The sequence below is a fragment of the Pelobates fuscus genome, chromosome 10 (assembly GCF_036172605.1).
Source record: "Pelobates fuscus isolate aPelFus1 chromosome 10, aPelFus1.pri, whole genome shotgun sequence".
NCBI lineage: Eukaryota > Metazoa > Chordata > Amphibia > Anura > Pelobatidae > Pelobates > Pelobates fuscus.
The window spans coordinates 138,469,582-138,495,027 of NC_086326.1; the positions used below are offsets into that span (position 1 = coordinate 138,469,582).

The 25,446-nt window shown below is 40.6% G+C and overlaps 1 protein-coding gene across 1 annotated transcript in view; it reads left to right on the forward strand.

The window, feature by feature from the left end:
• The window catches only part of BMPR1A (bone morphogenetic protein receptor type 1A), a 98,378-nt gene extending 88,422 nt beyond the window's left edge, over positions 1-9,956 (forward strand). The window contains exons 5-13 of the mRNA XM_063433595.1: positions 1,297-1,399; positions 1,841-1,937; positions 3,061-3,163; positions 5,290-5,428; positions 5,539-5,731; positions 5,877-6,174; positions 7,242-7,417; positions 8,396-8,526; positions 8,762-9,956. Coding sequence (XP_063289665.1) covers positions 1,297-1,399; positions 1,841-1,937; positions 3,061-3,163; positions 5,290-5,428; positions 5,539-5,731; positions 5,877-6,174; positions 7,242-7,417; positions 8,396-8,526; positions 8,762-8,887 — 1,366 coding nt within the window. The 3' untranslated portion in view covers positions 8,888-9,956. The remainder of the gene's footprint in view (positions 1-1,296; positions 1,400-1,840; positions 1,938-3,060; positions 3,164-5,289; positions 5,429-5,538; positions 5,732-5,876; positions 6,175-7,241; positions 7,418-8,395; positions 8,527-8,761) is intronic.
• The last annotated feature ends 15,490 nt before the right edge of the window (positions 9,957-25,446 follow it).

Genomic DNA, 25,446 nt, shown 5'->3' on the forward strand with positions numbered 1-25,446 from the left:
GTAAAACATTATATTATTATTTTAAAAAAAAAACAAAACAAAAAAAACAGTTTGGCCTGCCTCTCTCTCGCTCTTACAACAGATTCATTAAATAAGAGCGGTAAGACACGGTTTCATTTTTAGCCGCCTGTATTTGGGTACTGTGTCGTGGTGGTGGGCTAAACACAATCTGGCCACATGGTGGATCCCTGTAAAAGGGAGCACTGTATTTGTGTGTGTGTGTGTGTGTGTGTGTGTGTGTGTGTGTGTGTGTGTGTGTGTGTGTGCTGTTCCTTAATCAAGAAGTGTATTCACGGAGGACAATACTTGGTTTCAGTCACTTGACTAACATAGGACATGCTTTCGATCAGTTTGCACAGAAAGTGCCTCCCCTGCTCGTTAAATTGTAAATCTACACCCTGACGTCCTGCTAGTGTTGAGCTCGTTGCATTTAATTGTTTGGAATCACTTGTTTGAGTGTAGATCTAGGATCTGTCATTGTGATTTACAGAACGTTTCCTACAAGGATCCCTCTATTAAATTGCTGCTGTTAAAGGGAGGTAAAACTTGCCATTTGCTGCCCTCTAGTGACTGTTAACAATTACTACACTGTTTTTCCTAACATAACGTAGCTGTGTCTTATATTCTTTATGCCTGTATTCTAATGCGTATGTAAAGGTATTTATTGTGCTTTTAAATGCACAAGTTTGCATTTTGTAACATTCATTGGCGACTATTTATGAAGAGCATGGTGCAAAGGTATAAAAGGGGAGAAATTGATAGGTACATTCCACTACTTTCTTGACCATTTTCTCAATTTTAGAACAGTTTTTTTTTTTTTTTACATAATGAACATTTAAAAAAAATTATATATATATATTTTTATTTTACATTTTGTTATCAATGAACTTATTTTTATTCTGTCTGTGGGTTTTAGGGCCATTTGATAGCATAATTTATCTTAGTGTTCTGTATTGTCCCTAATTTTGTGTTACAGTCTGATCCTTTTGATACCTATACACTGTATTTGCCATGAGTTGTGCAGGTGTGTCGACTGAAAATTAATGGAAAATTCTTTAGAATAATCTTCTTATCACAGATCAGAGATAGCCGTAATAACAAAGTCAGTGGTAACATAAGCAGCCAGTCCAAAATTGGGTATATACTGTATACAGTCCGCTTTAAAGATATCCTGGCATTCCTGGGATTCTGTTCTAGTTATCTTGGCAGGAGCCGTACCTGGGGGTGGGAGGCTGGAATAAAGCTTTTGCCCATTATTTGAGGTTGGGTGTAAATCTATATATATTTTTCCTACAGGACAAATGGTCACTGCTTTGCAATTATTGAAGATGATGAACATGGAGAAGCCGTATTGTCATCCGGCTGTATGAAGCTTGAAGGGTCTGATTTTCAGTGCAAGGTAAAAGCAGACTCCGTGCTGTTCTTCTGTAGCTTGTCTAATAATTTCAGAATTGCATGTTACTGCTAAAGTAACTTTCTTTTTACCCCTTTTTGGAAAATAAAATCTAAAAATATTGCACTCCTCCTATCTGAGAGAAGCTTTGTTTGTTTCACTGTGTATCACTTAATGTTTGCTTCAAACAACTCTAACACGGCAGGGGACGCCAAATAACACAGATACTGAATCTAGAGGGGAAAAAAAGCTTAAATAGTATTTATGGAATTATTCTTACATTTATATTACAATTTTAAAATGCAACATTTTGAAAATGATAGTAACTTCTAACCAGATTCTGGTAAGTACACTAGTAACATTACTAAACTGCGTTATCGATTTCTAATAAATGAGCGGTCGGCAATCAACAATTTTGCATTTACAATTTCCTTCCCCCCCGAATAGGATTCTCCCAAAGCCCAGAAACGGAGGACAATTGAGTGCTGCCGAACTGACTTTTGCAATAGGGACTTGCAACCTACGTTGGCCCCTATTATTCAAGGTAAGGCGGGTTTCCCATGTGACACATTCCACATATTAGAGGAATTTAGGGGAACTGCGACATAGTATTGTGTCTAACTATACCGTTTATTGATTTAGTGAAATGAGTGCAAAGTGGCGCTTAGTTTGATGAAGCTGCCACTAATCACTGGGCTCTGTGCTTTAATTCTTTTAATTCCGAGTGTTTTCTTCTGGGCTTCTTTTATGAAAGGGGGCCCCTTATACACAGTGTTACATTCTGGATATCATAAGTCATTTAGGTAGATTATTAATTTTCTCTATGGTCAACCTAAAATTACCTAATAACGTTACTTTTGCGATTTCTATGTGAATGATTATTTTAGATTTATATCCAGTTAGATTGATATTTTTTTTTCTTTTTCTTTCATTTTCTGACTGATCCCGATCAGGTGGGGTGCGAGTTAGACGTATGTCTGCATTACACATCTAATCATGCAAACGTATAGCTGCTAGGCTCTGATTATTGTGTGTTTAACACTTTCTTGTAATGTGTGTGTTTATTTGTTAAGAACTTGTCAAAGCACCATCACAACCTCCGTCCTCCAGCATATACCATTGAAAGCAGGAGCAATTCCTTTCTGATCCTGTTTCAGTAAATGTCAGAGCCTGTTTCAGAAGCACGTTTCTGATATTTCTTGCTGCTCTACATTAGCAGATGAACTGATTTATTGCTCCTTTTTCCTGTGTCATAGAGAGAGAAATAATTGGACGTCCCTTCCAGAAATCCCATAGAGATTAAATGTCACTGTGTCCTAATGGTGTGTCAGTGCGTCTCTAAAGGGATTATTTTACTAAACCATGAACCGTGATAAATTAAACACCATTTTGTAAATGCTGGTATTTAAAAGTCAACCCGGGCAAATAAATATTGAATGAATTAGTTTTTAACGGTTTCAGTTAAGGCTTTCTGTTCCTATAATTCTATTTACTAAACATTTGTTTCAATACAAGACAGCAGTCTCATAGAATAATGAAATGTTAGAAAATACAAAGAGCCAACATTGTTGTGTATAGCAGTCCCCTCTGATCCATTGCCCCCAGAGATAAACTGGTCACACTGATTGTCACTGCTTTCCATGTACTGAGTATCTGTTCTGTTACAGGTGGCGTGTTTAGTAGAAGTGTGCACCTCATTGCCCTCGTGATATCCATTGCCGTCTGTTTATTGATCACGGTGGTCATTATCTTCCTCGCCTGTATCTACAAGTAAGATCCTGTTATCTGTGTTAGCATCTTCTTTAATGATTGTAAGTCCTTTTTAGCGAGTATTCCACAAATGGCATCCATTGCGTTCTGTGCCTAAATATATACCAGGAGTGCTCAATAGGTTGTCCTCAGATCTACAACTTTCATTATGCTTTGTCATTTTATAAACTGGTAAAGCATCACGGGAGTTGGTTATATAATATCTGGCGACCTACCGTTCGGACACACCTGCTATGCATTATTCATGCAGTATAGTGTACCCTTGCCATGAATGAGTAGATATGAGAAGCAATAAGAATTCTGTAAACAGATTTAGGACTATAGCATATACTTGTGGGTAGGCCGGCTTTTAGACTCTCAGCTGCTTACAGTCATCTATAAGTCCTGTAATGCTTAGCAAGTAGAAAATGAGCAGATCACAAGTTTTATGAAAGGTGGTATCTCTGGATTTTTTGTGCAGATCCCTTCCAATTTAGATGCATCTGTAGGGCCAAGAATGCTAGATGAGGAAAATCGGTCTGAAATTGATCTTTGTTTAAGTTCACATTATAATTTTTATTATTGATATAGAGATGTACAAATATAAAATGGGGCTAAATGTTATTGACGTAGGTGCATGTAGTGCTGCACCGAAACGCGCGTCGGGCGGTCTAGCTTTGTTTTGTTTTTTTCCACTGGGCACGTTATTTTTATCACTAATTGTTAGCAAGTTGTTTTTATATTTTATTTACATTCATTCCTAATCTACCCTACTATGTCTATCTAGCGAGTTTTAAAGGGAGTGAGGCTTTGTATAGTTTAATTTTTGCCAGTCTGTTACGGACATAAGTATTTTCATTTTCTTCTCTTCCTCTATATTGTCTATACTAAATTGGCTACCTGACAATCAACTGTGATTTATTTAGCATCTACTTCAGACTTTTGCAGGATGTACTTTACCTTTTATATTGGAAGCGGTAATACTTGGTGGGACACAGGATTACATATTCTCTTATTGAATTCCTACCTGCTCACCACAGGCATTCATACTCCTCTGCATATCTAGTTTTTCATTGATTGCCTAGCCTTAAAGGACCACTATAGTGCCAGGAAAACAAACTTGTTTTCCTGGCACTATAGTGCCCTGAGGGTGCCCCCACCCTCAGGGTCCCACTCCCACCGGGCTGAAGGGGGTTAAACACTCACCTTTCTCCAGTGCCGGGCTCCCTTGGCGCTCGGGACTCTTCCTCCTTCGGTCGTCATCGGCTGAACGAACATGCGCAGCAAGAGCCGCACGCACATTCAGTCAGTCCATAGGAAAGCATTTCTCAATGCTTTCCTATGGACGCTGGCGTCTTCTCACTGTGAAAATCACTGTGTGAAGCGCGGAAGCGCCTCTAGCGGCTGTCATATGTAAACATAGCAAATCTAGCGGCTGTCATACCCATATGTAAACATAGCAGTTTCTCTGAAACTGCTATGTTTACAGCAGGCAGGGTTAATCCTAGATGGACCTGGCACCCAGACCACTTCGCTGAAGTGTTCTGGGTGTCTATAGTGGTCCTTTAACATTTTCTGGTTTGAGTTTACATATAGAACCATATCTAATAAAACTCTTTTTATCATCTCTATACCAGTAATGTTTTATGTAGCTTCTTTTTAGATCATTTTACTCGGACATAGGAGCTAACCTTACAAGGTTATTTCATTCACTTTATAGCAATCTATTGCAGAATCTCTAAGAATACTCACTCTGCTACAGGCTCATTATTCAACACAAATATTACGTACTACTACTATTCATATCTCCAGGAAGTACAGTAGGTTTACGTTTAGGGGGACCTATTTACTTATTTGTGTGTTCTCGAATTGTCATTAACAGGTAATTGACATAGACAGCTTAAGCAAGCTTACAATCTATGAAGGTTTTTTTTTCTGTCAAAGGGTTCCATGAGAAGACTTTGTTGTGATGGACAAAGTTGATCACCGTTGTTAAAACATGTAAAAGTAAAGCATACCTGGGGTATTATGGTGTGCGCCACCTGGTGGTGATGTAATGTCATTATGAACATTCAAGTGATGATTTAAATGGTAATAGTTATATTTTCTCCTAACTTGTGGTTTGCTTTTTTTTTTTTTTTTTTCAGACATAAATATAAATCACAGAGGATGTTTTATAATCGTGACTTGGAACAGGACGAAGCATTTATACCATGTGGGGAGTCATTAAAGGCTCTTATTGACCTTTCTCAAAGCTCTGGTAGTGGGTCTGGACTCCCTCTGCTGGTAAAGTGTTTTCATTACATCTCTACTTTTTTTATTTTATTTATTTATTTATTTATTTATTACCATTAATATTCTGGTCGATATTTACTGTTACTATTATTCCTGTACAGGTGCAGCGTACCATAGCCAAGCAAATCCAGATGGTGCGGCAGATTGGGAAGGGAAGGTACGGAGAAGTTTGGATGGGCAAGTGGAGAGGAGAGAAGGTTGCTGTCAAAGTGTTCTTCACCGCAGAGGAAGCCAGCTGGTTCCGGGAGACCGAGATCTATCAAACAGTCCTCATGCGTCACGAGAACATCCTGGGTAAGAAAACATTAAAGGAACACTAAAATGTTATTTTATATATGAAGGTCTCTTTAGAGGCTGTTTTTTTTTTTTTATTTATTTTTTATTTTAATTTTTTTATTTAACCTCCTAATTGTGTCCTTTAACTTTTTTTTTAATGCAGGTTTTATAGCAGCTGACATTAAAGGGACGGGCTCATGGACCCAGATGTACCTGATAACAGAATACCATGAAAATGGGTCTTTGTATGATTTTCTAAAGTGTGCTACGCTTGATACACGGTCTCTGCTCAAACTGGCATATTCAACTGCCTGTGGACTGTGCCACCTGCACACTGAAATCTACGGCACCAAGGGGAAGCCGGCTATTGCCCACCGAGACCTGAAAAGCAAGAACATTCTGATCAAAGAAAACTGGACTTGCTGTATTGCTGACCTGGGACTGGCTGTTAAATTTAACAGGTACCTTGCATCTTTTCCTTGGGTGGTTATATGGTGAAAAAGTTGTCATCAATAAATAGAGCAAATATCTGGTTTTAAAGCTGATGTTGAAACTGAGAGGAAACCTTAACAAGTTCTCTGAACCACAGGTGACATATGAGTTGGGAATTACCTTGTTCCGTATAGAAACTACCAAAATATAACTCCTGGTCTTCGGCTTGAAATGTCTTCTTCTCGAAGATCGGGGAATAGTTGTAAAGCACATTGCAGAGAGCGTGTACATGAAGGTTTCAAATACAGCCTTGAGTCAACCCTTTAAATTCACTCTAAAGACAATACGTGAACATTAAATTAAAATGAAAGAGATGTTTCTGCATTTGCTGCAAATTTTCAGGACATGCAGTCTCTACAAAGGGATTTTAGAAACGGTTATGATGCTATGGGACATAAAAAGTTTCTAGTTTAGTTACTCGAAAGGCACGGACAGCAGTATGGCGGGAGGGCGTTAAAGAAGGTGAACTTGTGGAGGTAAGTTAATAGGAGCGCCCTTTTAAGAAGACTGCTGACTCATATAAATGCACACAAGTAAGTTTATGTTGGAGGTCTGTGGAAGGGAGTCTGCAGCCCGTCAGGAAAAAAATTAAAAATGGAGGTCCACAGGCGTCACAACGTAGGGTGAAGGCAAAAAATATATATTTATTTGAGCTCAAAAAGGACACAATAAAATGCAATGCAATGTGGCTCTAATCATGTATGAAATGTACACATGACAAAGGCCTCTAGGCTGAAACATTGTGTCTTTGTGTATTTTTGTCCTTTTTGATCTCCAAGAAATATATACTTTTTTGCTTCACTCTACCTTGTGACGCCCGTGGACCTTTATTTTTGGTTGCTGACTCACAAGATGGAGTCCCTCTCTGATAAAAAGGGAGTCATACACTTTTCATTTGTTGCCATTGTTTGCAGTGTAGTTTTCAATTGCCTTTTTGTTTCTTGTTGGATTACGCCCATTCTCTCCATGACGTTCATCCAACTTCTAAACTTTCATTTTATCTTTTTACATATATCATACATTCTTCTTTTTCTAGTGACACACATGAAGTTGATATACCATTGAACACTCGCGTTGGCACAAAACGTTATATGGCTCCCGAGGTTCTGGACGAGAGTCTGAATAAGAACCATTTCCAGGCTTACATCATGGCCGATATCTATAGCTTCAGCTTGATCATCTGGGAAATGACCCGTCGTTGCATCTCTGGCGGTAAGAATTAACACATCATTTACATTCTAACCCTTGCCTGGTTACTACGGGCTAGTGATCCATTTCCTCTGGTGTCATGCTTTGGTAAAGTTCGAGGTCACAATCTAATAAGAATTAATGAAATATAATTACTATTCGGGTATATGTGTATGTGTGTGTATGTATAAATCAATATATGTGTATGCATACATATACACGTTTATATACATACACAAATGCATAGGTTGATCTAAATTCCTATCCTAGGGCATCCGTGTTTTACGTTAAACAGGCCTTCATCCACAGCTTATCCTTAATGCCTGCAGCTGTCACTGGTAATGGCTGGGGGTAATTGACACTTCCAGATGGCGGTAGCTCCACCCAGTGTCTAGAAGTGTCAGGCGTAGGAAATTTACTGGGACAAAGTATTCCCTACTTTCTCAGTATCTCTAGACTAGGGTTGCAATTAAGTGAAGTTCCAACACAGTCAATATGAGTATTTCATTCTATATTTCTGGGTGGGGGGTGGAGAAAATGCTGCTTTATAAATACATTTTTCTCCCATTGGTCTCTCAATTCAGACACTGAATGCTGAGTAATTAAGGGACCGGCCACAGGAGGTCCCTCTGCTCTCCATCCATACCAACTACAGTGCACACACTGTACTTGCTATGGTAACTCCTTATCTAGCACTTCTTGTGAATTCTGGGACGTATAGTTAGAAAGTGATGTGATGTCACTTTGAGATGTTGGCATGCTTAAAGCAAGGCAAATCGGCAACAAACAGAGGAGGAAACGCGAGCAGAATGGAGGTGCGTGTTATAGAAGTGTAATGTCCACCTCTTTCATGAGTGGAAACCCAGGTAAGGCATTTTATCCATGGCAGGTTTCCTTTAAGGGATGTGTGTTTAATAAACAGCCTACGTCAACCAATGGTTTATTTGTTTGCTTTTGTATTATTGCATTATATTTATTGTGTCCAATGTTCCTGATTTAAAGGTATTGTTGAGGAATATCAGTTGCCATATTATGACATGGTGCCAAGTGACCCATCGTTTGAGGATATGAGAGAGGTGGTGTGCATCAAATGCCTACGGCCTACAGTGTCAAACAGATGGAACAGTGACGAGGTAAGTACCAGACAATTTGATAATGCTGTTTTTAAAGAACCCATAAAGACTTTACACAAGGTAGACCTGGTGGATGTAGTTGTAGTTACTTAATATCATTGGTTCTGCCTTTATGAGAACCTGGCACAAGATCTCGTCCACCTCTGTTTAAGCTCTTGGTTAATTGACTGTCACAGCCATGATGTTCACAACTAACACTTGCCTTTCTTTTCTTTCTTTTTTCCTGTATCCACAGTGCTTGAGAGCAGTCCTAAAACTAATGGCAGAATGTTGGGCTCAAAATCCAGCATCACGTCTCACAGCTTTGAGGATCAAGAAGACTCTTGCAAAGATGGTCGAGTCCCAGGACGTCAAAATTTGACACCGGATGGCTGGGACCAGCAGAGTCAGGACTCTGAGACTAGAGGGAGTGCAAAAGGAGGATAGCTGAGGCTTCCAGCCTACCTCCCCAACGCATTTTGCAGGCTGCTAAATGGGCTTGTTTCAGTACAGTCTAGATTATTGTGCTGGGGCCCTGTGCGTACTCAAGAACAGATTTACGTTTTTATTTTTTATTAACACTTTGCGCTGACATATATGGTCCTGGTGAATGAGTACTGAAATGCATGTTCAGAATATTTTGCTTTCTATGAAAGCAGCACTCAAGATAAAGGCTTTTTAAAATCCCATTTTACCCTGGTGAGAATTGGAGACGTCCATGAGTAATTAGCTGGGCTTCGCAGTGGAATTTATCCAGAATCGGAACAAGTCGAATTTGCCTTTTCTCTCACCTGTATGCAGGAGAACTTTGGGTTCCGTTGTGCCAGAATTCATAATTTGCCTTTTTGCCACCATTTTATTTTTTTTGAAAATCATGGTGATTTTTTTTTTTTTTTTTAATCTAGTGATCGAAAATGCAAAATATGTAATCTGTGGTTAAGTTTGCATATTTCCACGTAATAGACAGCATTCTCTTTTTTTTTTTTTCTTCCTAACGGACATTGTACAGCGACAGTATCCAGATGTAGACACAGACTTCAGCTCGTGAACAGTGGGAAATGTTCCAGCGCACAGGTTCCAGCACAAGTTGTCAGTCTTGACTGCTTGCGTTTACAGTGGTTATTTTATATCTTTTTTTTTTTTATGAAGTCCTACAGTTAAAGAAAAAAATTAAACTCGAAGTGTCTTGGAGCTACTCTCATTTGAGTTTTAAAACCGCTCTGTATTTATAGCCAAGTTTCTAATACTTATTACAAGTTGGTGCCATGTTCCCACAGATGTATACTTCCTGGTTCTGTGTGTCCTTGTACAACAATAATATGTTTAGTGTATACCGGTATGTGCAGTTCTAAAGAAGCTGTGTAATGACCGTGTATGTCAATATGTAAGCTCATACATTGCATACAGGAAGCTATTGTAACAGCACATTGGTACTGCTTATTAAATCTAACACTGTTGGTGACATTGGGGAGACATGTCCCTCTAGGCACCACATAGTCTATTTCAGAGGTTCCCAACCCAGTCCGCAAGTGCCCCCTACCAGTCCCGGATTTAGGAGATTACCCTGTTGCGTCTAAAGTGTTTTTTTTTTTCTTCTTCTAAAAACACCTTTGACACAACTGGTAATCCCTTAATCCTGGACTGGTACGGATACTTGAGGACTAGGTTGGGAACCACTGGTCTAAAAGAGGAGTAGCATGTTAAAATTGAAATCAAGTTTTTATTTTGTCCAATTCATGAGTTGTCATGTTGGTAACTGATACAGCCTCTACTCTCTGCGTGTCATCAAGCAATTTGAGTTATCATTGTGACCAAACCGGAGTCCTTTAAAAATGGATTGCATCTTTTAATCTGCCACTATTACCCTGTTACGGCATTTATATCATCAATATGCTGTGACTCTGAGGCCGGATGTGCTGCTTGCAATGTCTTCCTGGGTTGCATCCCTGTAAAATCCATTCTAGTGGCCGAATGAGCTTCGAGAGAGGTTGCCTAAATACCTGAATCTTTCTCCAACTCTGCCTTTAAGTAAAAAGCCCAATAATTAGTTGACACAGAAATGGTTCAACTTTGACATTTGATGAGGTTGATACCCTTACTAATGAATGTGTTGCTTCCTTTTCTTTTTCATTTTTTTCGTTGTTTGTTTTCTGCACTGTGCCCAATCTGTTAAACTTGAAGCACACGAAATCCTAACCATTACAATCTGCATTAAAATGTACAATTTTAGATTCACGTTACTTTGTGGTTTAACCCACACTTTAGTATTGCCAAAATGAAAATCTGATCTGGGAGCCTTTTGTAATATTGCTTTGTCTATGCCAAGTTTGTTTCATTTGTGTATATATAGTTTTTTTTTGGTTTACTAAAAGGGTTGGTATAAATCCGGAATTCTCATTAAATGGGGCGCCAACCCATCACCTTTTTTAACCTAATGTTCTTTTTTTTTTTTTTTTTTTTAAACCGTCCTTTTGCCAAATGTAATTAAACTGTCAAGAAAGACAGACTGGGCAGTGGAGACTTTGTGTTGCAAGCCTTATTTGTATAATTCACTTTTAAACAATTGCTACTAAGGTAAATATAAACCGTGACGGAAAATAAACAAAAGGGATATTAATTAGGTATGCATTCAGCTAAGTTGCTTAAACAGGAAAGCGTTTGCGTACGAGCCTTCATGAAGTTAATTGCAAAGGTAGCCTGCAGACAATGTGTTTTGATAGAAAACAAAGTTACGTTTAATTTTGAAATAAACCACTTTCCTGCATTAAAAAGCTCCAGTTGAGCTGACATAGAAGGCTTGTCTTTTTCAATTTTAGTAGAATGGAAATTTCAATTATCCAGTTCAGACTCATACTTGTGCTTTCAGATGAATTTGGTAGTAATTCTTCTAATCAAACTTGTATTGTGGCTGACTTGGATATCAATTTAAGGAAGGGAAAAAAGAATTCAAGTGACAGACATCTGAATGTACTTTGTTTCGACAGACAATTAAATTTGGCCTTTAAACCCAATTTTCAATCCACGGTCAGAAAGTTAATGTAGGCAGTATTTCAGAGGATCGGTCAATGCTGTTTTTTCTAATTACACTTTTTCTCCTGCAGTCCTAAATCAATAAACCATCAGGGTTATTCGTTAATGTTAGAACAGTCAGGAATTCAAATCTAAGGCCAGAGTATCCGAACTGGAAGCGTAGCTGTCATGGAGGATATTAACAATAAGACTACTCTGGCCTTAAATTTGAAATTCACTTTGAACTTTTAGAATCCTGGAATGTGCTGAGCGGCTTTCAAAGCACAGGAAATAGTCTGTAAGTCACAAACTAACTTTTATTCGGTACATTTGATATCCGCATTGCTAGCACTTTGTAAAGATGACATTTTAGGCCACCCAGAATCATGTTTGGTATGACCACAGTAAATACACATTAACTTATTGGGGAGATTTAACAAGTTCACATCAATTGTTTTTCTGTTGGGAATAATAATTGTATTGTTGGCCTTTAAAGACCTAATACAACTTCACTTTGTAAACATTTAAAGGGACTCTCCAGTGCCAGGAAAACAAACAGTTTTCCTGGCACTGCAGGTCCCCCATCTCCCTCCCATCCCAAGCTGCTGATGGGGTTAAAATCCCCTTCAGTGACTTACCTGTATCCAGCGCCGATGTCCCTCGGTGCTGGGTCAGGGTCCGCCCACGCTCCTCCCCCGCCGATGTCATCCGGTGGGGGGAGACCTATTGAGCATGCGCGGCCGCAGGCGGGGGAGACCCACGCGCATTAGACCTCCCCATAGGAAAGCATTGAAAAATGCTTTGAATGATTTCCTATGGGGATTTCGGTGATTTAATGTGCTATAAACACGGAAGTGCCCTCTAGTGGCTGTCTAGAGGCCACTAGAGGAGGAGTTAACCCTGCAAAGTAATTATTGCCGTTTATGAAAATTGCAATAATTACACTTGCAGGGTTAAGGGTAGTGGGAGTTGGCACCCAGACCACTCCAATGGGCAGAAGTGGTCTGGGTGCGTGGAGTGTCCCTTTAAGATTGTCTTCAAAAACCCAGCTTGAAACATATGCTTTTCCATGGTTAAATTTGATGAAATTTGTTTCCTTGGTTCTAAATCAGTTTTTAAGGAGCGTCACGTAATTAGGAAAACCGCTCTTAACCTCAAAGCTGTTTTTTAAGAGCAAATGTTTCTCAGTATTTACAAAGGAAATAGGTTGTTGATCCAGTGTAACCTTACCATACCCTCATACAAAATCCTCTACTAGTTTTTAATTCCAATCTGTTCTAACATTCTATAACATTTCTTAAACTGGGATTAATTGCAATTATTGTGGAGCATACCAGCTCTTATGTCTCCTCCAATAGTTAAACCCCTTTCAATTGAACTGGGAAGTGCTTGAATACAGTTCCTGTTTGTTATGATTGGCCAGTAAAACTCCTTATACTTATAATGCCATCCGCTGCTAAAAAAAAATGTGTTCCTTAGTGGACATCCCTTACACCATAACCACTCCAATGAGCTAAAGTCTTCAGCTGTCTGTCTCTATGAGCAGTGAAATAACCCTTGCTCACCTAGTGCCTTCAGATAGTCTATTTTATTTGTTTTCTGCAAATCTGCATGACTCTTTACACCCCACCTTGTGACTGCAACTAGTAAAGGCTGCAGTCTGTAACTACAGTAAGCTTAAGTGATTATGGTGTGGAGTGTCCCATTAACCTCAATAGATATAGTGCCACCTCATAAATATCTAAACTCAAGGAGCATCGAGAATATAGATTGCCAAAAAGGGAACCTCAGCATTCAATTATACTACATTATTGCTATTTCAATATATTAAATCCTATTTTTATTGGTATATTTTAAATCTGTTCCTGTTTTTTTGTCTCTGAATGTAGTGCTTTCTGATTTGTCATGTTAATGTGTGTGAAATCCAATAATGTATTTTTCTTGAAGACATAAGGGAACAGTTTGATTGTGAGCTATGTATTAGAGCAGTGGTTTCCAACCCAGTCCTCAAGTACCCCATGCCAGTCCAGGATTTAGGGATTACCCGGTTATGTTTAAGGTGTTTTTAGAAAAAGAAGAAAAACACACCTTAGACACAACAGGATGATCCTTAAATCCTGGCCTGGTAGGGGTTACTTGAGGACTGGGTTGGGAATCCCTGTATTAGAGCATTCTTCCATCGGTAATACACATAACAAGTTGGACATACGGTAAGCCTTTGCAGATCAGTAGTTTTCAACCAGTAGCATGGTTCAATCCACCTCTGTGTGCCATGATCACATTCAATGCTGTAAAAGAGTGGATGCAGTCTTAAAAAATTGGTTTAAAATTAGGATTTAAAATTGGTTTAAAATTAGGATTTAAAATTGGTTTAAAATTAGGATTTCCACCCAGCTCCTAAAAGGAAACGGTCACTGTTATGGAATCTACACCATTGGTTAAAACATTAAAAATCAAGGAATTAACTTTTTTCCATTCATTAAATGCGCTTTCCTTTTTAATTTATATTAAAGATCTAACAATTGACGCCGTAATCCGGTTCAGACAAGGCAAGGTCCGGGCAAACATTGCACATGAAGAGAAATGAATAGAAACGTGGTTTAATTTCTCCTCTATGCCTTCTCTATGCTGAGCCAAGGAGCCAGCTTATAACAATGATTGACAGGCAGCTAAGATGGAGGCGCCCAGTTACAGGATAAAGAGGGGCAAATTTCCATGTTTAATTTTATTTTTCACATCACACAAATATCAATTGATTAAATATAGGTACAGAGACATAATAGCAAAAATCCTGGGAAGTTACAAGTTCTCCCTTTAAAACGAGTAAGTCCGTTTCACTAAAAGTAAAACTCTCTCTCGAATAAGTCTTTAAGAAAATGTGACATTTTAGAAGATGCTAAAGTTAAAAGAAGAATGAAAAATAAGTAGGTCTTCCTTGGGAGATTGCCTTTTAATGCAGGGTCTCGGGTTGGGAACCAGCGATGTAGGCAGTGGAAGATTAAAAGCCAATGTTTCAGAGAGAATAGGCTTTATAAAGCTATTCCTTAACCCCTTAAGGACACGACATGTGACATGTCATGATTCCCTTTTATTCCAGAAGTTTGGTCCTTAAGGGGTTAAAAACCCTTTAAGGGATTACAGATATTCGTACATGAAAACAAACATACATTTCAAATCTGTAGAAGTAAATTAGTTTAGTACAAAGACTTTTTGTTTGTATTTTGTTTGATCCAAAGTCCCTCCGTGGGGTTATATATTGGAAAGCAGGAATGCCCACACTAATCCCTTTTTTAGGATTTTTCTAACAGCAGCTAATTAATAAGCAGTTGTCTGGCGCTAATCAAGATGTTAAGCTTTATCTCTTGAAAAGCAGAAATGCCACGGCCCAGGGGAGCCTTGCTAAAATAGTCGTCTTCTAAAGTACACTTTGCCCCTTCTTTGTAATGACCTAAACAATCTGCTGAATAAGCCAAATACTTTTTTTTCTTTTTACAGAACACATCATTATGGGTGTTGTAGCTTCATACTGTCTACTTAGTAAAGCATTTTACATTCATGATCACAAATTATTTAAATACCCACTGGCATTAAAATGTACCCATGGGTTGAACCTCCAGGTCTTCTAATAGTCTAGCCTTGCCCCATATGCAATGTAGTAGTGTTGTCACGAGTCCTCTGGTGTGGTCTGAGAGAAGCATTTTGCCATCGCTCAATACCAGGTTGCTCCTGGCATGCTGAAGTGATTATGGTGCTTAGAGTATCGCTTTAAAAGATATTACCAGATGTCTAGCTACATGAAAACTGTAACACTGAGGTTAAATACGTGCCAAGCATCTGTGGTCTGGTGTCCTCTGCAACTGTAGCTCTGATTGACACATTTGATTAACCCCTCTGTTGAGATGACAGAAGTATTATTTTTTTTAGCACTGAGTTGGAGACTTTATAATAAACGTATATCTAATGAAAGCTCATTTAATATATATGTCCCTTAATAACAGACTTATTTTGACTGCATATTAGGATACCTTTATTATGTTCTACAAGGTAAGAACCGAATAATCTCACCACGTATTACAGTCCAACTTTATTCATAGTACATACCCAACAAGGAGCCCCTCTGAGAAATCTGTGTTATCTAAAAACATGTTTTGAGACCTGTAAACAGCAATGGAAAAGGGCTTGACATGTTTTCAAAGTTGACCATTTCTGTTGACCAATAAACCATGCGTCACCAATCTATAATAAATACAGTAGATTATTCTTTAACTTGACTTTTATTTCCCCGCCATTAGCTACTATATTAAATTCTTTTTATTACACAAATTCAAATGTCAACCAATATACATCTCATGACACTATCCAAGGGACAAAACAAACAAGCAACCCTCCGCTTATTTGCAGAATAGTATTTATTAGAACTTGTTCCAGGCTGTTTGAGGTCTACTAATAGATTTCTGGAGTTAAGAAACGTTTCAAGTTAAAATATTACCCAATAATTTGATGTATCAGTCAGCTAGGCAGACTTTGTAATACGTGCTTTATAACAGACATTCGATTAAAACTGACCTGTTTTAATAACAAACTGTGCGAAGACTAATTTGCTAATTAACGGTCCGTCTGTGATGCAACAATGTCTGACCTAAATTGTCTTGTATAATGTATACAACAAAATAACTTGTAGTTAATGTAGTTACATTGTAAATAGCAAAGAGAATGCTAAAATAAACAGTATGATTATACAATTGTGATATATATGCCAGACATGTAGAATATTGCCTTTTAAAAAATGTAACATTAAATGTATTTTGTACAGCATCTGGTTTTAAAAGGTGCCTTATATTAAGTTTACCATAAATTGCTTTGTTCTGTACACAAGACTATGTCCAATGTATCATTTCTAAGTAAAATAAGCTTATTTTAGTAAATTATTGTGGTGTCCATTTTTATTTGCTTTTCCTGTGTATTGCAGTCAACTTGACAATGGAAGGAGCTTAATTGAACACAACTCACTGTTTAGAAGATATACCCCCAGTGAATACATGCATATATTAAATGGGGCTAGTTCCTATTAACTACAGCCTCAGCAAGCCCTTCCCAGTTTTTCCCCAGTAGAAGCGTTCAGCGGAAATGATTTTTGGTGTGTGGAGTGGTCCTTTAAGAAAAGCTCTGTTTTATTTGCAAATTTAATTTACCCACAATCCAGCGGGAACTATAGTGTAAGGAATACAACGTTGTATTTGTATTCCTTACTCTATGGAATCCTTTTGAGTTTCTTAGCCATTTGAGCTAGAGTAGCTCTTGTGTGTGTGATTGTCCGACTAGCCTTCCCTTACCATGTGCATCAATGAGCTGGTTCACAGATTGTCCTTCCTCGCACCACTTTATGAAGGTACTAACCACAAGACTTGCCCCTTTGGAGACCTAGCCATCACTATTTTCCCTTGTCCATTTTTCCTGCTTCCAATACATGAAATTCAAGAAAGGACTGTTCATTTGACAGGTGCCATTGTAACGATATAATCAATGTTATTCACTTCACCTGCCAGTAGTTTTATTGTTGTGTTTGATGGGTATGTGTGTGTACATATTCAAATAAATTGCATATAAAGCTTTCCATTTTTAGCATGTTAAATTATTCACTTCCATGTAAATTATGTATTTTTCCATTTGTTAATCCTTTTTGGGGACTTTCTGATCCAAAACCATTTCTCCAGGGTACCAGATTATTGGTTCCAAAGATGCATTGGCAGTAAACCGCTGGATCCAGTCTGCCCATTTATATAAATCAGGCTTCCCCAAACTCCGGCCCTCCAGATGTTGCTGAACTACAACTCCCATGATTCTTTGAATGAAATGGATAACCAGAGAATCATGGGAGTTGTAGTTCATCAACATATGGAGGGACGGAGTTTGGGGAAGCCTGATATGAACTCACAAATTTCCTGTACAGATCCTTTCCCTTTTGTTTATAATACTTGCTTCGAAGAGTACCCAGCTATCTGCTAATTGAACCAACGCCGGTGTAATCAACAAACACACATCCCTATGTACATTTAAATAAGTGGAGGTGTTTTAGTAACACTTCAATGCCCATTAGATGTAAATTCACCTGCTACGTCAAGGGAAACCTGTTAAGGGAGTCCTACATAGTGATGTACCGAACTGTTCGCTGGCGAATAGTTCCTGGCGAACATAGCGTGTTCGCCACGGCGGGCGAACACATGCGCGGTTCGATCCGCCCCCTATTCGTCATCATTAAGCAAACTTTGACCCTGTGCCTCACGGTCAGCAGACACATTCCAGCCAATCAGCAGCAGACCCTCCCTTCCAGATCCTCCCACCTCCTGTACAGCATCCATTTTAGATTAATTCTGAAGCTGCATGCTTAGTGAGAGGAGGGAAAGTTTAGCTGCTGCTGATTAGATAGGGAAATTGACAGCTATGCTAGGGTATTCAGTGTCCACTACAGTCCTGAAGGACTCATCTGATCTCTGCTGTAAGGACAGCACCCCAAAAAGCCCTTTTTTTTTTCTGTGTAATGTAATTGCAGTTGCCTGCCTGCCAGCTTCTGTGTCAGGCTCACAGTGGATACTGTGCCCACTTGCCCAGTGCCACCACTCATATCTGGTGTCACAATAGCTTAAGCTTGCATTTAAAAACAAAACATTTTTTTTCACTGTAATAGATTGAATAGCAGTTAGTTGTCTGCAAGCGTCTGGGTGTCAGGCCTTCAGCGTGTACTCTGCCAACCTCTGCAAGTGCACTTTGCCACTCATATCTGGTGTCACAATAGCGTGCCTTTAAAAAGAAAAAAAAGTTTTGCACTGTAAGCTAATAGCAGTCAGTGTCCTTAAAGCGAGTGTCAGGCCTTCAGCGTGTACTCTGCCAACCTCTGCAAGTGCACTTTGCCACTCATATCTGGTGTCACTATAGCGTGCATTTAAAACCAAAAAACTTTTCCACTGTTATAGATTGAATAGCAGTTAGTTGTCTTCAAGCGGGTGTCAGGCCTATAGCATGTACTCTACCAACCTCTGCCACTGCACATTGCCACTCATATCTGGTCTCACAGTAGCTTGCACGCATAGTACCACTAATCCAAAAAAAAATGACAGGCAGAGGCAGGCCACTCCGCAGTAGCTGTCGTGGTTCTGTGATTCCCTTTTGCCCTAGAATAATGCCCAGTTTTCAGAGGCCACGTACCCTGAACTTGAAAAGTTCTGAGGACATAGTTGACTGGCTAACACAGGACACCCAATCTTCTACAGCTTCCGCTCGGAACCTTGACGCACCATCCTCCTCCAGCTTAGCTTCGGGCACCTCTCAAGATACCACTCACCCGCCTGCCGCCACCACCAACACTAGCACCACAGCCGCTTCACTTGGTATGTCGGAGTTATTTACACATCCGTTTGAAGAAATGAGTGATGCGCAACCATTATTGCCAGAGGATGTAGATAACAGGGATATGTCTCAGGCAGGCAGCATTACACACATGGACGTACGGTGTGATGATGATGATGTTGTACCGCTGCTGCTTCCTTTGCGGAGTTGTCCGATACAAGTAAAGCGGTTGATGATGACTATGTGTCCATGGATGTCACGTGGGTGCCCGCTCGGCAAGAAGAACAGGGCGAAAGTTCAGATGGGGTGACAGAGAGGAGGAGGAGGAGACTAGTTGGAAGCAGGGGGAGGTCGTCGCAAGGAGCTAGTGGCACAGTCAGACAGCATGCATCGGCACCCGGGGTCAGCCCGACAGCACGCCAATCAACGCATGCTGTGTCCACCACCAGAATGCCGTCATTGCAGAGCTCAGCAGTGTGGCTTTTTTTTTTGTGTGTCTGCCTCTGACAACAGCAATGCCATTTGCAACCTGTGCCAAAAGAAACTGAGTCGTGGGAAGTCCAACACCCACCTAGGTACAACTGCTTTGCGTAGGCACATGATCGCACATCACAAACGCCTATGGGATCAACACATGAGTACAAGCAGCACACAAACTCTAAGCCGCCATCCTCCTCCTGGTCCAGCATCTTCAGCCACGTCAACCACTGCTGTCCTCCTTGCCCCCTCTCAACCATCCGCGACTCCGTCTCTCGCCTTGAGCAGTTCCCGCTCATCTGTCCACAGTCAGGTGTCTGTCAAGGACATGTTTGAGCGTAAGAAGCCAATGTCAGAAAGTCACCCCCTTGCCCAGTGTCTGACAGCTGGCTTGTCTGAACTATTAGCCCGCCAGCTTTTACCATACAAGCTGGTGAAGTCTGAGGCGTTCAAAGAATTTGTGGCTATTGGGATACCGCAGTGGAAGGTACCCGGACGAAATTTCTTTGCACAAAAGGTAATCCCCAACCTGTACTCGATTGTGCAAAAGGAAGTAATGGCATGTCTGGCACACAGTGTTGGGGCAAAGGTCCATCTGACCACTGATACCTGGTCTGAAAAGCATGGTCAGGGCAGGTATATCACCTACACTGCGCATTGGGTAAACCTGCTGACGGCTGCCAAGCATGGAATGCGTGGCTCTGCAGAGGAGTTGGTGACACCGCCACGACTTGCAGGCAGGCCTGCTGCCACCTCCTCTACTCCTCCTACTCCATCCTCTTCCATAACCTCCTTGGCTGAGTCCTCCTCTTCTGCTGCTGCGTCTTGCTCCACAACAACGGCACCCCCCCAGCTCCCCAGGTACTATTCCACATCCCGGATACGGCAGTGTCTTGGGTTTGACTTGCTTGAAAGCAGAGAGTCACACCGGACAAGCACTCCTGTCCGCCCTGAACGCACAGGTGGAAAAGTGGCTGACTCCGCAGCAACTTGATATCGGCAAAGTGGTTTGTTACAACGGAACAAATTTGTTGGCGGCATTGAAGTTGGGCAAGGTGACACATGTGCCGTGCATGGCACGTGTGTAATCTGATCGTACAATGCTTTGTGCATAAGTACACAGGCTTACAGGACGTCCTGAAGCAGGCCAGGAAGGTGTGTGGCCATTTCAGGCGTTCCTACACGGCCATGGCGCACTTTGCAGATATCCAGCGGCGAAACAACATGCCAGTGAGGCGCTTGATTTGCGACAGCCCGACACGTTGGAATTCAACACTCCTAATGTTCGACCGCCTGCTCCAACAAGAAAAAGCCGTTAATGAATATTTGTATGACCGGGGTGCTAGTACAGCCTCTGGGGAGCTGGGAATTTTTTTGCGACGTTACTGGACGCTCATGTGCAATGCCTGTAGGCTCATGCGTCCTTTTGAGGAGGTGACAAACCTAGTCAGTCACACCGAAGGCACCATCAGCGACATCATACCATTTGTTTTCTTCCTGCAGCGTGCCCTGCGAAGAGTGCTGGATGAGGCCGTAGATGAGCGTGAAGAGGAAGAGTTGTGGTCACCAACACCACCAGAAACAGCCTTATCAGCATTGCTTGCTGGACCTGCGGCAACGCTGGAAGAGGATTGTGAGGAAGAGGAGTCAGAGGAGGAATGTGGCTTTGAGGAGGAGGAGGAAGACCAACCACAACAGGCATCCCAGGGTGCTCGTTGTCACCTATCTGGTACCCGTGGTGTTGTACGTGGCTGGGGGGAAGAACATACCTTCATTGAGATCACTGAGGAGGAGGAACGGGAAATGAGTAGCTCGGCATCCAACCTTGTGCAAATGGGGTCTTTCATGCTGTCGTGCCTGTTGAGGGACCCTCGTATAAAAAGGACCTTCAGTGCAGCAGGAGGTATTGTCACTGAGAAGAGAAGTCGCCTAGGTCAAAAAAGTCTAGATTACCTCACCTTTATTAAGATGAATGAGGGATGGATCCCGAAGGGACTGACAGTGGGCGATACATTCGACTAAAAAAGGCCTGATGAGATGAATGCCGGTTGACTTGCGTGACTTATCCGCCACCAACTAGGGTTCAAGCCGCAATGTTTTAGGGCACTTTCTGCCTGGGAAACAAACATCAATTTTTCTGTCCGCTGCTACAGCAGCAGCTGCAACAATACTTACATTTTCAGGCATGTGTACATGCCTAATTTTTCGGGCCTCTGGTGCTGCACTGTGGCTTCAAAAACCAAACCAAAAAAAAGACACATAACAGGGATTAAACTGATAGGAATAGTACTACTTAACACACCACTCCTATCTGGTGGCACATTAGAGTGCACGCGCAGTGCCCCAAATTTGAAGTAGGAGGACCGACCAAGCCTCTTTTTCCATCTCCCGCTTCCTAAAATCGATGCCATATACACGTCCCCTGATAGGGCGCCAGCTCGTTATTCTCTTTTTCACTTCACTAGGGACACTTTACTGCACTATGGGCACTTAGACCCACTCTTTGTCTTGCACAGTGTTATTCCTAGCCAGCATCTGTGATGGGAAATCAGGCAGTCATCTAAATGTTTAGATTGAGCTTTAGCTTAGAACACCCTTGAAGGTGTTTAAGGAGATTAGGGTTAGTTTAGAGGATTCTTCTTAGACCTCTCTGAGTCTTTATAGCCCTTCTACCTATCCTGCATTTCTGGAAACTAGCTAAGAGAAAGGGTGATTGTGTGTCTGTGATACATTTAACTTTATATCACCTTATTGACACTTTATCACTCCGGTCTCCATACTCTCTGCCTATACTCATCTATTTAGAGGGAATTTCCTTGCCCCTGCCAATATTATATAATAGGTAATAGTATTACCATTATTACACAATTAGCCACTATAGGGGAATGAGTATAGTACCCCTTTGTTATTTATAAATGATACAATAAAGACTTTTGTCCATTACTCAATTTACTTTAACAAAGGGTACTAACCACGGTATTAGGAAGCATTACTCTGCTTTCCCTTTCTCCCTCTATTATACACCTATGCTCACTAGGATTTGTAGGTATCACTTTATTATAGTTGTCTAACCTTTTCCTATGCCAGTTTTAGATCTCCTTCTTGGGAGATTTTTTCTTTTTTCAGTTTACTAGCATACTTTCGGGGACCCTTGGTGTTGTACGTGGCTGGGTGGAGGAAGAGACCTTCAATGACATCAGTGAGGACAAGGAACGGACATGGCTAGCTTGGTATCCAACCTTGTGCAAATGGGGAGTTTGCGGTTGTTTGCGGTGCGTTAAACGGGGAGTTTGGTCTGTCACTGTGAAGCGGGCGTAACCCTTACACTACTTGATCGATACAGCATCATACAGTAGGTCCCCCCCCTCATTATTTTTATGGCCCCCACCCACCGCTCACGGGTGGGGGCGGGCGGGAGGACAGTAGGTCCCCCCATTGTGATTTATGGTCCCCACCCACCGCGCAGGGGTGGGGGCCAGGGGGGAGGACAGTAGGCCCCCCCTTATCATTATTTACTGAATATTCCCCTGTATAACAATGTTTGGCATTTAGTGAATATTCCCTATTCTGCTCTGTGTCAGTGTGTATCAGGGACTCTGAGGGCAGGTGTCAATCCATATCTGCCAAGTGACCCTATGTAGGGGGAACAGTCTCTATTCTGCTCTGTGTCAGTGTGTATCAGGGTCTCTGAGGACAGGTGTCCATCCATATCTGCCAAGTGACCCTATGTAGGAGGAACAGTCCATATTCTGCTCTGTGTCAGTGTGTATCAGGGATCATTAAGATAGGTGTCAATCCATATCTGCCAAGTGACCCTATGTAGGAGGAACAGTCCCTATTCTGCTCTGTGTCAGTGTTTATCAGGGTCCCTGAGGACAGGTGTCAATCCATATGTCAAGGTGTCAATATGTCAGGTGTCAATCCATATCCATTGTGATTTAGGAATGTTAGGTGATTTATGCCCTTTATGGATTAAAACCAGACTCTGCATCAACTGTGTAATTTTCCATGGGAGTTTTGCCATGGATCCCCCTCCAGCATGCCACAGTCCAGGTGTTAGTCCCCTTGAAACAACTTTTCCATCACTATTGTGGCCAGAAAGAGTCCCTGTGGGTTTCAAAATTCGCCTGCCCATTGAAGAAACATTTTGTGTTCGCGACCTCACTAGTCCTACAGTAACAAATCACCTTGCTTTCAGCCAAAAAGAGGTATTTTTGTAAAGCCCTGCTGCCCACCCCATGTGTTCCCTATTAAGGGTTAAGAAGTATGCCCCCTCTCTCTTATTAGAGAGCTTACCCTTTAGCTGAGAGCAGCAAGGTTAATTGTTGGTGTAGGACTCACCTAGGAGGTTCTCCCTTGACGTGGCAGATAAGCTTACACTTAAATGGCCATCGGTATGATCCTAAAAACCCTCCAGTTATTTAAATGTTCATAATGATTTAGGATAGTGTGCAAATAACTTGTTTTATTGTATGTGTTGTGTCTAAGTACTATAGTCATTGCTGCTGCCCATGAGTAGTGGGATATGTTTGTTTCCAATGGTTGCATCTCCAGTGCTGTATATATCATTGTTAGTTTTGTTGACTAACATTTTTGAGATTTAGTAAGCCAACAATTCAGGTGACTAAAACTAAATTAAAATTTGCTGCCGAAATTGAAAGAAGTGTGCACCAGTGTTAATGTGTAACTTTATTTGGTACCAAGTACCCAATAGCATGAGGGTACTAAGAAGAGCCGTATAACTGCATTACCCGGGTTTGTAATACCGGTTAAATTGCTTGATATATATATATTTTTTTTTAATGACTGTTTAATATCCTCAATATTACAAGATGGCTTCTCAACCTTATGGGGAAGTCCTGCTTGGCCCCCTTCTGTCTCAGCTCTCTTTAGGATTGGTCTGCTTTTCTTTTGGTGCAAAGGATGCTGGGTGAGGCACAGGCGCTTGTTGGAGTTCTGAGCTTGAACTAGTTGTCGGCTTAATATTTCAGTTGTCAAACTACCTACAAATTAATCCGTGCACTAACTGTGCGATTACCATGTGTTCAGTTACGTTCTGCACAATTGTTCTCCAAACTGGTGTCCTGTGTGCCATTTAAATCCTTGCTACACAGCTGTCAACATTTCTTGGGATCTGCTCGGAGCCTCATGTTATGTAAAACATTAAACTCATTGTGTCGGACAACACACCAAACGCAGTCTGTATGGTCAAAGAAAACAGGGAAACAGAGCAGTGTTTAATGCTTCCAGAGCACCGTATAGAATAGTTTAATCTCTTAAAACATTTATAACAGTTACAATATATTCCTCAAAATTACATTTTACTGAAACAAATAGTATTTCAAAAAAAAAAAAAAATCTGTGTACATTTATCTAAAAATGAAACGTTTATCAGAAAAAAAGTCAAAGATTTTGAATATACATTTAAAAACAACTCCACAATTGCTAATAAGGACACATACATTTTTATCACGATGAGGGTACTGTGGATACAACACAGAGCGAGGATGGAAAGCGATGACATGTTTAATATGAACATATCATAATTTCCTTTCTCACAAGAATCACTCCGAAGCAGTCCATTTGTTGTGAATTTCTATAGATTGTCTGACTGAGTACAAAGTCCCTAGAATGTGTGTTTCCCTCTAAATCTACCCACAGACTGCCTTTGCAGTTGTAATTCAGATTTCTGAAACAAAGCTTTTTGAAAGATTTAAATTTTACGATTTCTCGCAGATTCCTGTGACAATGTCCATTACTGATTATCTACACCACTCTCGAGATCAGAGGTTGAAACAATCTAGCAAAGTCTCCAAGTCAGTCACGTTTTTATTTCAGCTTAAAATTTAATTGGAGTTCACACTTCAGTAAATAACTCTGTGAAACCGTATTATATTACAAATAGTCTTTAATTTAACGGATAACAAGATAGCTGCTCTATAAGAATATGGCAACTTCATGTCCAACATTAGCATGAATCACCTCACATTTTATGGACATATTTAGGTACAATTTCTCTAATTGTTATCAAGTATATTTTCCTTACGTAGGCCAACTCAGTCTTTGATCTACATGGGAATAAAACAGGAGATATTGCATCAATCGTGTTTA